The sequence below is a fragment of the Bison bison genome, unplaced genomic scaffold (genome assembly GCF_000754665.1).
Source record: "Bison bison bison isolate TAMUID 2011002044 unplaced genomic scaffold, Bison_UMD1.0 scf7180017864260, whole genome shotgun sequence".
NCBI classification, from domain to species: Eukaryota; Metazoa; Chordata; class Mammalia; order Artiodactyla; family Bovidae; genus Bison; species Bison bison.
In genome coordinates this window covers 4359796-4376537 of record NW_011494832.1, presented here as the reverse complement: position 1 = coordinate 4376537, position 16742 = coordinate 4359796, and the positions used below count along the sequence as shown (strand labels likewise).

The 16742-nt window shown below is 35.4% G+C and overlaps 1 protein-coding gene across 2 annotated transcripts in view; it reads right to left on the bottom strand.

The window, feature by feature from the left end:
- The window catches only part of LOC104994513 (platelet glycoprotein 4-like), a 41149-nt gene extending 27897 nt beyond the window's left edge, over positions 1 to 13252 (bottom strand). The window contains exons 1-2 of one of the 2 annotated variants that reach the window (XM_010848126.1): positions 13156 to 13252; positions 3295 to 3452 (exon numbers count right to left, since the gene is read on the bottom strand). In XM_010848126.1, coding sequence (XP_010846428.1) covers positions 3295 to 3414 — 120 coding nt within the window. In that variant the 5' untranslated portion in view covers positions 3415 to 3452; positions 13156 to 13252. Of the gene's footprint in view, positions 1 to 3294; positions 3453 to 10092; positions 10242 to 13155 lie in introns of those variants that run through there. The other variant, XM_010848127.1, reaches the window with a different exon arrangement.
- Between the last annotated feature and the right edge of the window lie 3490 nt (positions 13253 to 16742).

The window sequence follows — 16742 nt, the reverse complement described above, 5'->3', positions numbered from 1 at the left end:
TTTTCTGGGTGCCTGATGTCCTCTGCCGGCATTCAGAAGTTGTTTTGTGGAATTTACTCGATGTTTAAATGCTCTTTTGATGAATTTGTGGGGGAGAAAGTGTTTTCCCCATCCTACTCCTCCGCCATCTTGGCGCCTTCCCCCCTTCCTTTGTTTTTAAATGGTGTTTGTATGCAGATTATAACTTTCCCAAATTGGTATTAGTCCATTAAATGAAGCTAGTAATGGTAATGATTTCAATGGTAAACAAAAACTGACCAGTACTAAAACTTGTATATATTTGTAAAATAAACAGCATTAAACTAAGTGCTCTTGAGGTAGAGGTAAGGCACTTGGCTCACTGTGGTGGTGATGGTTTAGTTGCTAAGTCATGTCCAACTCTTGTGACCCCATGGGCTCTAGTCTGCCAGACTCCTCTGTCCATGGGATTTCCCGGACAAGAATACTGGAGAAAGTAGCCATTTCCTTCTTCAGGGATCTTCCTGACCCAGGGATCAAACCCATGTCTCCAGAATTACAAGTGGAATCTTTACTGCTGGGTTTACATATAATTCAGAAATGCAACTCCTACTGTTGGCCAGTTTTTCTGACCTTTTGTTTCTACATTCAAACTCTCTAGAAAGCAAACCTGCTGTTCAGTTTTATATGTAATCTCTATAGTAATGATAAAATCTGTCTGAGCACCGACCTTTGAAATACATACTGATGTTCATATCAAATTACTTGTAAAACCTCTGTCTTATATTCTTCCAGGGAATACGTTTCCTTCAGTAACTCAACTGGATATCTTACTGTTTGCAACTTTTACTCCTCTCTTTCCCTATTTAATCCTTTTATCCCAGTGCATGCCATCACCCATCAGTTCTGTGTATTCTACCACACTAGGCCAGAGTGCCTTTTGTTAGTACAGACTGAGCAGTAATCTTTCTAAAAGGGAGTCTTAAATGGCATGAAAAAGAGCCACAAAAACAAGCCATGTGGAGGCTAAATAATATGCTTCTTAACGACTAATGGATCTCTGAGGAAATATAAAGTCACCTGAAGACAAATGAAAATGAAAACATGACAATTCAAAACTTAAGGGATGCAGCAAAGCAGTTCTAACAGAAATTTATAGCTATACAGGTTTATATCAGGAAACAAACAAAAAAATCTCAGTTAAACAACCTAACCAGACACCTAAAGGAATTAGAAAGAGAGGAATAAACAAAACCCAAAGATAGTAGAAGGAAAGAAATCATAAAGATAAGAGCAGAAGTAAATGAAATAGATACTAAAAAAAACCCAATGAAACTAAACACTAGCTCTTGAAAACGATAAGTAAAAATGATAAGCCTTTAGCTAGACTCATCAGAAAAAAAGAGAAATGGCCCAAATTAATAAAATCAGAAATGAAAAAGAAGTTACAACCAACACCACAGAAATACCCAAAATCATAAGAGATTACTATGAACAACTGTATACCAATAAAATGGATAATCTAGACTAAAAAATGGAAAAATTCTTAGAAAGATACATTCTCCCAAGACTGAGCCAGGAAGAAATAGGAAGTATGAACAGACCAATTACCAATAATGAAATTAAATCAGTAATTTAAAAACTTACAACAAAATTTGAGGATCAGATGGCTTTACAGGTGAATTCTACTAAACATTTAGAAAATAATTGAAACCTATCCTTCTCATACTATTCCACAAAATTGCAGAGGAAGGAATACTTCCAAACTCATTCTGTGGCCAGCATCACCCTGATACCAGAACCAGACAAATATATTGCAAAAAAAGAAAACTGAAGGCCAGTATCTCTGATGAACACAAATAATAAATGTTGGTGAGGATGTAGAGAAAAGGGAACCCTCATACATTGTTGGTGAGAATGTAAATTGATTCAGCAAGGGTGGAGGTGTCCACAAAATCTAAATAAAGAACTCTGTATGACCCAGCATTTCCATCCTTGGGTATGTATTCAACAAAAACAGTAATTTGAAAAGATGCATGCTCCCCAGTGGTCATAGTTGCATTATTTACAGTTGCCAAAGTATGGAAGCAACCTACATGTCCACCAATAGATGAATGGATAAAGAAGATTTGGTATCTATATGCAGTGGAATATTACTCAGACATAGAGAAAGAATGAAATTTTGCCAATTGAAGCAACATAGATGAATGTGGTTGCCATTATGCTAAGTGAAATTAATCAGACAGAGGAAAACAAATACTATATGATATTAGGAAAAGTAAAAGCGTTAGTCATGAGTCATGTCTGACTCTTTGCAGCTCCATGGACTGTCGCCCACAAGGCTCCTCTATCCATAGAATTCTCCAGGCAAGAATACTGGAGTGGGTTGCCATTCCCGTCTCCAGGGTGTCTTCCCAACCCAGGGATCAAACCCGGGTCTCCTGCATTGCAGGCAAATTCTTTACCATCTGAGCCACCAGGGAAGCTCGTGATATTACTTATAGTGGAATCTAAAAAAATACAGCAAACTAATGAGTAAAACAAAAAAGAAACAGATTCGTGGATATAGAGAACAAGTGGTTACCAGTGAGGAGGTAAGTTGGGGCAACATAAAAATAAAGGAAAATGTTTATTATGGAATTATATAAAATCATGGGTGTTCTTTGGAAGGACTGATGCTAAAGCTGAAACTCCAATACTTTGGCCACCTCATGCAAAGAGTAGACTCATTGGAAAAGACTCTGATGCTGGGAGGGAATTGGGGGCAGGAGGAGAAGGGGACAACAGAGGATGAGATGGCTGGATGGCATCACCAACTCGATGGACATGAGTTGGAGTGAACTCTGGGAGTTGGTGGTGGACAGGGAGGCCTGGTGTGCTGCAGTCCATGGGGTCGCAAAGAGTCGGATACGACTGAGCGACTGAAGTGAACTGAACTGAACTGATGAAATCATGTATGTGAAACTTTAGAAAATTTTAAAGTACTGTAGAATTTAAAGAATATTTCTTTCAATAAAAATGGTATATATGTGTACAAAAAAGCATATCAACATAATCTTTGAACATAATTAAAAGCCGCTACTTCTACTTACCTGCATACCTGTAATAGTTTTTTAATCAAAAATTGGATATTTAGATTTAATATGACAGTGCATTAGTATAGAATATGAATCATACTATGACCATTTCTCTATAATATAGAGTTTCAGTGGTTTATTATGTTGGAGACCAAAAATTGCCAGTTAAAGTGAAATACAAAAGAGGCACCCTAAGCAAAATGGGGATTAAAATGGAACGAATCAAAATGACAAGAAATATTCTTGATAGTACTTGTACCTTTTTAATTGTCTTCTCAATAAGCATGTCTCCAACTGGCATTAGAATCCCTCCGAACAGAGCCACAACTGCACCAATGACAGCACCAGTGACGAGCCCACAGTTTCGATCGCAGCCCATGTTTCTTGCAAGGAAATTCTAAGTAGAATGAGTAGATCCTATTGTAACAAAGAATATATTATTCTAATATTTGAAAACATGTTCATCTGAGATATTTTGGTTGCAACAGCATTTTTCAAAATGAGGTTGACCTAATATTGATAAATGGAATGCGTTTTGTAGCTTACAAACAAAATTTCCCTACTTCAGAATGCCCTGACAAAGGAAAATAAAAATGCCAACAGAATGGATGCTACAGACAAAAAAGACAAAAAGACATTTTTTTCAATCTTGAGAAGATAATAAAAATTATAATTTGTTATGATCTCAGGTTTTCCCTCCCTAGCTTTGTTGTGGTAGAAATACCACTATGATGATTTTATTACTATTTCTGTCCACTTGAAGAGCCATTTAGTTTTTTTAAAGAATTAATTGCATAAGTAAGGAAATAAGAAAAATTAGATTTTCCCCAAAATGTAGAAAGACTGAATTATAGGCACTTTTTCATGGCAATTTATTTATTTTTTATCCATTATGATTTCCCTCGCCTGTGCCTAATACCAAAGATTCTTCCACTGTATATTGGGATGGACAAATGGATTCACATTGAGGTCCTGATGAAATGTATATCATCATTAGTGTCACATGATTTTTCCAATGTAAACAAACACCGTACAAGGTGAAACAAATGATTCATTTTTCCTGTGGAATTTTATGTGTTCCTAAGCAAGTAGTGGGGTTTTTTATTAATTTCTTGGGGATGGAGGGTTACCTTTTATGGCTTTGGCCAGGGTGGTCATAATGCGATGAAACATTATGCGAGGAAATGTTATGTAAACCTGATAGTAATGACTAGATAATTCTCAGGTAGAATCCCCTTTGCTAAATATAATTGTACACCCCCTTACAGTTTTCATGGAACCATAAAATTAATCAATATTAATGTCCTTTGCGATTCTGACAGATGGAATATGAATTGTTCTAAACATTACTGAACTACTGTTTCTAAAATGGCATATATGTGAATATATGCCTGTTTTTGGACTATATGCTGTCATAGTCGAGAATATACCAGACCTATCCCTGAATCATTTCCCTTTATTCAAGCAGCCCCATGGCCTACAGGGAAGGGTCCCAAGAACGTCCACTGGATGATCCAGGGAATAACAGGCTCTTCAGTGTCTTCCTCTCAAAACCTTAAAACTCATTATTTATGACTTTCAAGGACCCTGAGCCCAGAGATATCAAATAATGGGCAGACTGGGTACTGCCTAGGTTCTGTCTGCTTTGTCCTAAAATTGAAGTGAAATAGTTCACACAGCACACTGCTAATAAGTCAAGTGCAAGAAAACAGTCAGTAATTTATTCTGTTGAATTGCATGGTTAGACAGTTACTACTCTAACACTGGTCTGAATCATATAAACAAAGAAAGAAGTTTTGCTGTAGCATTCCTGCATACATGTACTGAAAGGTGAGATTGAATTTGTCTACTTTTTCAAATTTTGAACTCCCTGACTCACTTTTGTTACCTTGATATAAATTTACATTGTTTTTTTAAGAATAGACAAGATATTTCACGTGAGTTTTGTCCTGCTCTATCGGCAGCTTTGCTCTCTATGGTTTCACTCACCCATGGTCAAATAAGGTCAACTGAGTGTAACTGAAACCATAGAATAAGGGGGAGTTCTACTTATGGCTTGGTGCTATCTGTGATTTCAGCCACACGAAGGTTTTAGAAGGTATCTGCCCACACCTGTGGAAAAAAGAGGGACTGCTGTACTTGTGTTCATTTATTATGCTTCAGTATCTTGTCACCATGAGTGAATGTTGCCATTCTAATCGTACTTTAACCTTATACTTCATACTACAAAATTCCAAATAGAGTTGACCCTTGAACAACACAGAAGGGTGACAGACATGGACCCTGTACACAGTGGAAAATCCCTGTATAACAAACAGTGTAGCCCTTCTTATCTGTGGCTCTGCATCCATGGATCCAGCCAGCTACATATTGTGGGTCAGGCAGTACCGTGATATTTACTGAAAAAATTCTGTGTAAAGTACACCCACAAAGTTTAAACCTATTATGTTCAAGGGTTACCTGTAGTTTTATTCACCTGCAGCAAAAGAGGGACAAACACATTATGCAAGACATACACTGAGTACATAAGAGAAAAGTTCAAGTTACTCAGCACATTCTACTCAGCTGCTTTCCCACTAATGTTTATATTCAAAAAGCAGTGTTGTTTGTATCCACTCTTCTCTCAAATGCAGCTATGTAGAGCATATAATATTTCTGCCTTATATGTTTGGTTGTCTTAATAATGTAGCTTCTTACATATTGAAATTTATTTTACCTGCTAACTTTAAGTTTTGTTTGTTATTTCTTTGTCATAAGAAACAGTAAGATATAGATATCTGTAGCAATTTATTTGGAGAAGGCAATGGCAAGCCACTCCAGTACTCTTGCCTAGAAAATCCCATGGACGGAGGAGCCTGGTGGGCTGCAGTCCATGGGGTCGCGAAGAGTCGGACACGACTGAGTGACTTCACTTTCACTTCTCACTTTCATGCATTGGAGAAGGAAATGGCAACCCACTCCAGTGTTCTTGCCTGGAGAATCCCAGGGACGGGGGAGCCTGGTGGGCTACCGTCTGTGGGGTCGCACAGAGTCGGACATGAAGCGACTTAGCAGCAGCAGCAGCAGCAATTTATTGCTTGCTTAAAGTGCTTAAATTTAGGAAAAGAAGAATAATCACAGGTTTAGGAAAGAAAACTAATTATTTGGACTTAGGTCAGGAAGGAAATGGCAACACACTCCAGTATTCTCCCTTGGAGAATCCATGGACAATGGAGCCTGGCGGGCTACAGCCCGTGGGTTTGCAAAAGTCGGACACGACTTAGCAACTAAACCACCACCACCAGGTCAAGAAGAGAAAATAAAAAGGCAGATTTGATTTATAAGGTAGAACTATCTTATACCTTTCTTGAGTCTGTAGGGAGATTAGCTCTACCATTTCAGAGATTATACATTTTATTCCTTTTGTAGAATTCACGAATATATCTACATGTGAGCTATCTTTGAAAGAACTAAGAGTTTCTCTGGTTTTTCTTTTCTGTCAAATCAATGGAGTGTTTCTGGAATGAACTTACGAGCATTATGCCTTTCCACTAGGTTAGAAATCTGGTGGCAGAAACCGAGACTGAGCTATAAGAAGCCTCTCCAATGAATAGGTCAGAATATTAGAGAAAGTTGCCTGAAAATCTGTAATAACTCAGATATGTGGATAATGCTATGTTCCCTGGGAAATGCCACCAAGGAAAAGCTTGAAGTGAGTGTTAATCGCTCAGTCATGTCCAACTCTTTGTGTGACCCCATGGTCTGTTCATGGGCTTCTCCAGGCAAGGATACTGGAAGATCCCCTTCTCCAGGGGATCTTTCCAACCCAGGGATCAAACCCAGGTCTCCTACATTGCAGGCAGATTCTTTACCATCTAAACTACCAGGGAAGCCCAAGGAAAGTCTTGGCCAGAGGTAAAATTTCCTGGGTTGTAAACTACAATACTTTAAAACAATTTCGGGTTACAGAAGTACATACTTGTGCCATCAATGAATGCCAGGACCTAGATGACCCAGTTTTAGAATTTTGGTTATGATTACTGCAACAAGCAGGTGGAATATGAATGATGAAAGTTCCTTTTTACACTTTTACATGATTTCTAGGTGTGTTTACAAAGCTATGATTCCCCAGCCATGAATAAGATGTAGATTCATATCCAGCTAGTTAAATCAGTCATTTAAATCTTGTGTTTCATCATAAGGAAACACAAGGTCATTAGACTAATACTAATTTTACACACAATCCCAGTGTATAAAGATAGTTAAAAGAAAAGCTATTCTGGTCAAAGTATGGACTCTTGAGTCATCCCCAAAGAACCCAAGGGCTCTGTGGAAAATGTTTAAATAATTAGGTCAGGGGATCTCCAACACCTTTTCTCACTGAAATTACCACAAACCTTCCAATTTACTTGTGCATTTCCATCCTATCAAAATATATGGACCTAAAATATATAATAGAAAAAAAATAGACATAAAATAATATACTTCACTAAATGATACCTCTCACATGTTAGAACTTATAACTGTTTTGGTGACAGTTTTAAAAAATTAAAACAATAAATGCATTGGACTTCATGTAGTATACTAAAGATTCTTTTAGAAACAAACTTATCTTTTAGAGTACTTTTGGAATACTTGATTACTGGGGCTGCTATAAGGTTGAGGTGATTCCCTTAAAGTCATATTGGTTTAAATAGAACTATCTGAAGCCATTTTTGATATATCCAAGATGGAAATACTATTATATATTTTTTTTCTACCTCAAGTTTTTTTACCTCAAGTTGTAAGATACTATACAGTCTACAGGAATTATACTGATTCTGGGCTTTGAAGTCAAGTAATTTAGGTCACTTCTGGGTTTTAATATTATATCATTCTCTGTGGATCAATTTTCTCTAACTGGATATGATATATATCATGTAAGCTTTCAAATGTCAGTTCAGCTCAGTCATGTCCAACTCTTTGTGACCCCATGGACTGCAGCACACCAGGCTTCCCTATCACCAACTCCCAGAGCTTACTCAAACTCATGTCCATTGAGTCGGTGATGCCATCCAACCATCTCATCCTCTGTCATCCCCTTTTCCTCCCACCTTCAATCTTTCCCAGCATCAGGGTCTTTACAAATTTCAAATGTCAAATCAGATTAAATGAGATAAAAATTCCTATCATACCATGTTGTTTTTATTTCAAATGTTATTATAACATGTTATTTTAAGCGATCATAACGGTAAAATATTATTGCATATTGACCAAGTATTATTTTTTTAAATCTAATAAACATATTTTACACAAGTAGGAATGATTATTTGCAAAACACTTGAGACTACCATAAAATCTGATGAGATGATTTGTCCTTTATAGAGAAACTAAGACTATCATACAAATAAAATTGCAGCTTCTAGCTTAGAACAGTGCTCTTTGGAACTTTCAGGTATGACTTGGGCCAGTGAACCAAAAAAAGAAAAAGAAAAACACCTTGTGATTAAATCAGAAAACAGAGAACCAATTCTTCAGGACCAAAGAATCCATAATTCAAATATATTTGAATAAACTTTGCCAAATATTTTCATGAAATACATAGGTAGCAACTATAACTTCCAAGGTAAATTACAAATTTTTCAGTACACTCTGTCCTAATACCTCTCTGGTTATAATTTTGAGATCCTTCCAGGCTACTCTGCTCTCTGGTGATTATGTTTTGGATTTATCTTTCTGGTCTTATAATGATTCTGGTAAATGAAAAAAAAATTATGTATTTTTCTTCTCAAAGTCCAGTTAACCACTGGACCTTCCAGATGATGAAATTTTTTGATCATTTTTTGAACCGATATTAAAAGCAATGTTTCTTTTACTATTTTAATACCACATAGTGAAGAAAAGACTGAAAAGTACTTGCAAAGATTTTTGAAAATACCTTTCAATATATAACTTGATAATTCTAGAAACTGAGATACAGAAAATTTATGCCATTACAGTTATGTATGAATTCCATTACTAATTAAATTATAACTTTAAATTTCTTCAAAATGATTTATCTTATTTAAATTTGGTATCATCACTCAGGAAAATAATGCACTGGTATTTGTCATAGCTTCCTAAAAAGCTAAAATCATTCATTCTGATTTGTTTTTATCATGTTACCAAGTTTTATATAATTTATACAAAATTATTAAATTTAGAATCATTATTTGAAATTAATATAATTTACCATTCCCAGTACAATTATAATAGCTTTGTTCACTTAAAAATAACATATCCAAGAACACATTGCATTTCGCCATGTAGACAAATGTCAGATTCACCAAAAATTGGGTAATTCAGATAGAAAGTTAAACCAATAACTCTAAAATAATAAATAGTTAATAATTGCATAGAAGAAAGCATGTTGCTATAAGAGTAACAAATCATTTATAGGAAATAATTCTATATTTATTTTTATTAATGCTGATTTTCATTCATAATTTAAATGAAAAATCATGTATAAATAGCTTAAGTAGACTATGAAAGTTCTGCAGTTAATCACATTGGATAGTACATTATTTTAAATATTCACAAATATGTACAGATAAACATAAGATTTTAAACAAGAAGCAAAATGCCATAGACTAGTGGACAAGGTTTTAATATTTTTTTTTACAAATAAAAGTTAAGAAGATTGATAAGTTATTAAACAATACAAACCTAATTTTTTTTAAAAAGCCTGATGACCTCAAGAAAATTCCTGCTTGCTATTGTTGTTCTGTAACTTCTTAAGGGTTTTTATATAGTAGTGTCATTTCCTACCATTTGGAAGATAGAAATCTTTTATTAAAAAATGAAAAAAAACATTGACTCACCTTTAAAAAAGGTTAAAAAGAATTTTTCAGTCAAATGCTCCAACATTTGAACAGTTAATTCTTAGTAGGATCAAATGATATTCCCTAGAAACCCTACACTGAAATCCTGATTTCAGTTTATGATTACATAAAGTTTGAAAGTTTATGCTTTAAGGAAAAAAAAGAGAGAGAAAGACAATGCCACATCTCAGTGAGTGTTTTGTTGCAAGAGAAATTTAAAGAAAAAGAAAGAAACCTACATTCATCTCAATACTGATATGGATCCTTAGAGTCTGTTTTTGTATTCTGGTGAAGATCCATCGCCCACATCTGAGATCCTCTGCAGCTCTTTGTGTGCGTGCATCACACACCGTTTTCCATCCAAGCATATCAGATACCCGAGAGACTAAAGGAACTAAACTTGCTGAGTGACCTTTAATACACTCAGTTTTATACACAATCATTATTTCAGATGATAAACTAAGACCTGGGGATGGATAGGAAGTGCAGATGAAAGAATTTTCAGTCTGACTTTCCTGTATGATATAACTTGAAAAACTCATTTCTTGAAGTTTAAATAAAGTACACTTTCCCATACAGCATTAATCTAAAGGGTGTTGAGGCTAATAACTGCAAAACAAAACTGGAGACTGTCAGTCGACAAGGATGACAAACAAACTTTAAAAAAGGAAATAGCCTATTGTTATAACTGGAAGTTCTTCACTATCATTTCTGTTAGTTTTACAGAAGTTTCGTGACCACAGAAAAATTCTTCTATGCAAACTAAAAATCATTAAATTTATCTTCAATCTCTTCAGATAAAAAGACAATCATCACATAACACTTAAATAATTCTATTTAGGATGAACTTTTAATGTAAAAAAAAAAAGTGTATACATAAGTTACTTTAAAATAAAGTCAGTATTTTAAAATCTAACCAAATAAAAGGCCTTGCACTTTGAGAGAAAGACCCTCCCAGGCGGTGCTAGTGGTAAAGAACCTGCCTGCAAATACAGGAAACGTAAGAGATGATGGTTCGATCCCCTGGAGGAGAAAATGGCAACCCACTCCAGTATTCTTGCCTGGAGAATCCTATGGATGGAGGAGCCTGGCAAGCTACAGTCCGTGGGGTTGCAAAGATTTTGCCCACAAATTTATATCCATATGTATATGGACTAGTGCATGCAGTGAATCATAACGTCTGCTACTTGCCTCTTTTAATATTCAGGTACCTTGGAGATATTCTCATATTATGAATAGTGTTAACTGTTTTTTTTTTCAATTATTGAAAAATAGTTTGTAATAAAAGTGTATTGTGTTTTAAATAACCCATATCATATTTAATGGAACTTTAAAAACAATGCTAAAAATTCATATGTGTAGTTTTATTTATGTACTTAGGCCTACTAAACAGCAAAAGTGAAATTTCTGGATCAATAATACATACTTTCTTTTGGTAGAAAGAGTATTAGCAAATTTCTTTTTATACATGTACCCAGCAGTGTTTGCGAATGCCTGTCTCAATATATCACACACACTGGTTCATACTGAACTTTATTTTTAACAAGTGCTTATTTTATTGGTAAATAATTTAGTGAAGTTTAACCTATTAATTATATGGGCATTTGTATTTTAAAGTAATTCTGCTAATATACTTGTTCATCTTTTTTTTTTTCCTTGGGGTTTGTTTGTCCTTATTAATTAACAATGAAATAGCTACTCTTTTAACATTTGACCCTTTAAAAAAGATTTTTTAAATATTTTAAACTTTATTTTTAAGATTATTTAAAATTTCAATTTTATGAAATTTAATAAATAAACTTTCTTTTATAAACGTTAATAAACTTTCTTCTAGCTTTTGCATGGTTTCAGAAAATCCTTTAGGACAGTTTTTCTCAATCAGCTGAATCATGGACTTTATCCCTTGTGAAGTGAAAGAGGAAGAGTAAAGTCCATTGTGTAATTGTAAATATTACAACATATTTAGGAAGCAGATGACAGGTGCATAAAAAAGAGTTCTAGATGGGGGATCACAGAGTCCAATTTCTGACCACAGCTCTGTTAATAATAATAGGTTTGTGAACTGAGCTTCATACAGTCATCATATTCCTGATTTTCTTTCTTGTTAAAGAAACTAACTCTAAGCCTACCTATAGTCTCAAGCTGAAGATTAAATCATATGGTAGATTTAAATTTAGGATGTAAAGATGAATGCAGATTTTATATAGTAGATAAAAATGTTTAAGTGATTCATTCTTTTTTTGTAGTCTAACAAATGAAAAGAATTTTATTATATGCTTTGCAATTCTAGATTGTATAGGCAGTCAAAGACCTATACATTTTAATGATGATATGGTCCCAGAGTTAACATGTATTGGGAGCTTACTATCTGTCAGTTATTGAAAAAAGTGTTTCACAAATGTTATCTCATTGACCTTGTATGTTCTTTAGACAACTAGTTGAGGTCACACAACTAATATATGCCAAAACAAGGATTAAAACCCCAGTCATCTGACTGAAGAGCCCATATACTTTTCTGAAAGAAAAAATATATATACGTATATAAATGAGTTCTTGGTCAATACCTAACTTTACATATTCTTTTTAAGACATTTGTACAAACTGAATAGCGGTTTTAAATAACCTGATGTTAGAAAGTTATATCTAAATTCAACAGACAAGAAATGAAAATGAGTATATTCTGTATGTGGCAAGTAATAAAATTATTTTGAGATTAAATAAAACAAATTTTATCCAAAAACCTGTAAAGTACACAATACACATACACTGTAAAGTATTTCACAGTATTAGTTACCAGTATAAAACAATAAGGTAAAATTTGTGTCATCACTTTTATCCTTGGGATAACTAATCATGGATATTTACACACACATATTTGTGCATATGTGTGTATAGCACACATAATTATGTGTGTATGTATCTATATATACATGAACACCTATATTTTCAATCACTGCCTTGTTCATTTACAGAAGTATTAAGCCAGCAGTAGGCTCTACCTGATTTATATGGTGAGTAGGGGCTTCACATGCAGGAATAAAAATAAATATATATGTATACAGTTTAAAAAGAGAATATTAAATACACAAAGCATATTAAGTACACAGTAATGCCAGTGAAAGCTTGAGAGATTAAAATTGAGGTTTCTATACAACTTTTAAAAGAAAATTTCAAGGACACTGCTAAAGATAAAATGCATAATATCAAGGTCTTTAAAGTTTAGACTTAAGCCATGTAGTCTAATGAATAAAAACACAGGATGAAAGTAAACCTACTTCATCAAAGATATAAAATAAACTTACCCGTATATTTCATAGGAGCTGTGGTGGGAGCTGTGTGTAAAAGACAGATTAAAGCGAGAGAGCCTCAGTATATGTGGATAGCTCTCATGTGGACAGAGTTAGATCAATATGTAATTTCAAAGGCTACCTAAAAATCTTGGCAGACATCATCTTTACTTGTTTGCACAGCTGACTCAACTCTCTAAGGAGAGGAAAAAAGTCATTTTTATGTTCTTATCTATATATACATACATATGTGTGTGCACACATATATCCACACATGTGCACACACAGGCAAGCTTATGTGTGTATATACCTTGTACTTCCCTTTGTTTATCTGCCTCAAATTGTATATGTAACAGGAAAATTATTTTGTCTTTTAAACTTTTTATTTTGTATTGGGGTGTAGACCATTAAGAAACAATGTTAATTGTTTGATAGTTTCAGGTGAACAGGGAAGGAACTCAGCCATACAGGTACATGTATCTATTCTCCCCCAAACCCCCCTCCCATCCAGGCTGTCACATAACACTGAGTGGAGTTTCATGTGCTTTACAGTAGGTCCTTATTGGTTATCTATTTTAAATATAGCAGTGTGTACATGTGTACATGTCCATCCCAAACTCCCTAACTATCCCTTCCCCCCATCCTTCTCCCAGTTTCTCTGTTGGTCTCTTTCTGTTTTGTAAGTACACTCATTTGTATAATTTATTTTTATGTTCTACATACAAGGAATGTCATATGATATTTCTCCTTCTCTGTCTGACTTCACCTATTATGACAATCTTCAGGTCCATCCATGTTGCTGGAAATGACATTATCTCACTCTTTTTAATGGCTGAGTAATATTCCACTGCATATATGTACCGTTTCTTCTTTATCCATTCCTCTGTTGATGGACATCTAGGTTATTTCCATATCTTGGCTATTACAAACAGTGCTGCAACGAACATTGTATCCTTTCAGATCGTATTTTTCTCTGGATATATGCCCAGGAGTGGCATTGCAGGGTTCTATGGTAGATCTATTATTTTTGGTTTTTAAGGAACCTCCATACTCTTCTCCATAGTGCCTATACCAATTTACATTCCCACCAAAGTATAGGAGGGCTCCCTTGTCTCCACATCCTCTCTGCATTTATGTAACAGAAAATTTTTGTCAGGACTGAGAAGTTAAGGTTCAAATGCTTTAGGCACTCACTCAAATAAATGATTCCGGTTTGGAGCTCGAATGCTGCCAGCTGAAGCTGAGGGTTGTCCTTGTTTGTGTTCATCCAAGCACTTCATTAGGAGTAAAGAGGCTTCTTTTTTGAGCCAACATATAACCTCTTTATCTTCCTTATATTGTGCCCATTTATCTGAAGCTCTTGAAGTATATGAAATACACATAATCCCTCTATCACTTAGCAGCCCTATTGAAAAGAAGTACTAAACTTTTCCCAATGTTAGCTTTCCAAAATTAGAATTCTGTAAGTTGCTACCCTAAGATATTGAATGGAAAAACTGTGTTCCATGCTTATGTTTAGAAAACTGGATTAAAGGAATATTGGTGGAACATATGTCATGCTTATATGTTTGGTGACTCCTCAGAAGAGCTATTTATTTTGCAACATTTCCCAAATATTTACCCAGGGGACCAAATTTTCCCATATAGTATCTGTTATCATACCCCAGAACTAGTGTTCTAAGTTATACCATTTAGTAAATGTTACTACAGGATATTTTAGTCCTTAAATATAAGGTTCTTCAAGGTTTCCAGATTATTACACAGGTAATATGTAGGCTGTTGATGACTTCAAAGAGAACTCTAAAAACTTTGCCTTTGGGAGGGCCTTTTATTATTTAAAGGTTTTTTTTTTTTTTTTTTTTAATGATAATACAACTTAGCAAACTCTCCATGGCTTAACATGACAGTAATTTCTTTCTTTCTCATAATACTTGCTGGTGAGGCTGTGCTCCACACCATCACCCAGGAAGTCATGCTGATGGGAATCTCTGCATATTGTCAGGTGTAGCAGCAGATGATAAGAACCTGAGGGCTCTGCAGTGCTTCCTAGAGAGCATTGTGTGGCACTTCCTAGGAAGCATTGCATGGAACTTCCATCCATAGACTCTCAGCCAGAATTTATTGCGTAACTGCTCTAATTGTAGGGATCTGAGAGATGCAGGAGAGTGGACAAAACATTTGGGGCCACCTCTGCCTCTGCCACAGCTGACAATAATCCTTATCTCCTTTTTTATGAATAAAATTGCCATGGCATTAACAGATTGATATCTTCTGAATTTCATAATAATCTAGATATTGTACAATGGTGAATAGAGTTTCCCACAGAATGAGGATGTATTCAATGTAAAGGAAGGTTAAATCATTAGTAAGATATTTCACATTTAAGGGAAGTTTCAGAAGGTTACATAAGGAAATTGAAGTCATGTTTAGAATTCACTTAAACGGCAGCTATGTAGTTAACAGGAAAGTGTCATGTGGTACAAAAAGTTAATAAAATAGTGCTGTTACTACTACAATCAGATGATAAAAGTTAGCATGTCAGTGCAAGACAAAGAACATAGAAAACAACTATTTCAAATATTGAGAACATTTTGTGTACCTTATTCTGCTCTTGTGTTATTTAGTCACTCAGATCAGATCAGTCGCTCAGTCGTGTCCAACTCTTTGCAACCCCATGAATCGCAGCACGCCAGGCCTCCCTGTCCATCACCAAGTCCCAGGTTCACTGACACTCACGTCCATCGAGTCAGTGATGCCATCCAGCCATCTCATCCTCTGTCGTCCCCTTCTCCTCTTGCCCCCAATCCCTCCCAGCATCAGAGTCTTTTCCAATGAGTCAACTCTTCACATGAGGTGGCCAAAGTATTGGAGTTTCAGCTTTAGCATCATTCCTTCCAAAAAAATCCCAGGGCTGATCTCCTTCAGAATGGACTAATTGGATCTCCTTGCAGTCCAAGGGACTCTCAAGAGTCTTCTCCAACACCACAGTTCAAAAGCATTAATTCTTAAGCGCTCAGCCTTCTTCACAGTCCAACTCTCACATCCATACGTGACCACAGGAAAAACCATAGCCTTGACTAGACGAACCTTTGTTGGCAAAGTAATGTCTCTGCTTTTGAATATGCTATCTAGGTTGGTCATAACTTTCCTTCCAAGGAGTAAGCATCTTTTAATTTCATGGCTGCAGTCACCATCTGCAGTGATTTTGGAGCCCAGAAAAACAAAGTCTGACACTGTTTCTAATGTTTCCCCATCTATTTCCCAAAAAGTGATGGGACCTGATGCCATGATCTTCGTTTTCTGAATGTTGAGCTTTAAGCCAACTTTTTCACTCTCCACTTTCACTTTCATCAAGAGGCTTTTTATTTCCTCTTCCTTTCTGCCATAAGGGTGGTGTCATCTCCATATCTGAGGTTATTGATATTTCGCCCAGAAATCTTGATTCCAGCTTGTGCTTCTTCCAGCCCAGCGTTTCTCGTGATATACTCTGCATATAAGTTGAATAAGCAGGGTGACAATATACAGCCTTGACGTACTCCTTTTCCTATTTGGAACCAGTCTGTTGTTCCATATCCAGTTCTAACTGTTGCTTCCTGACCTGC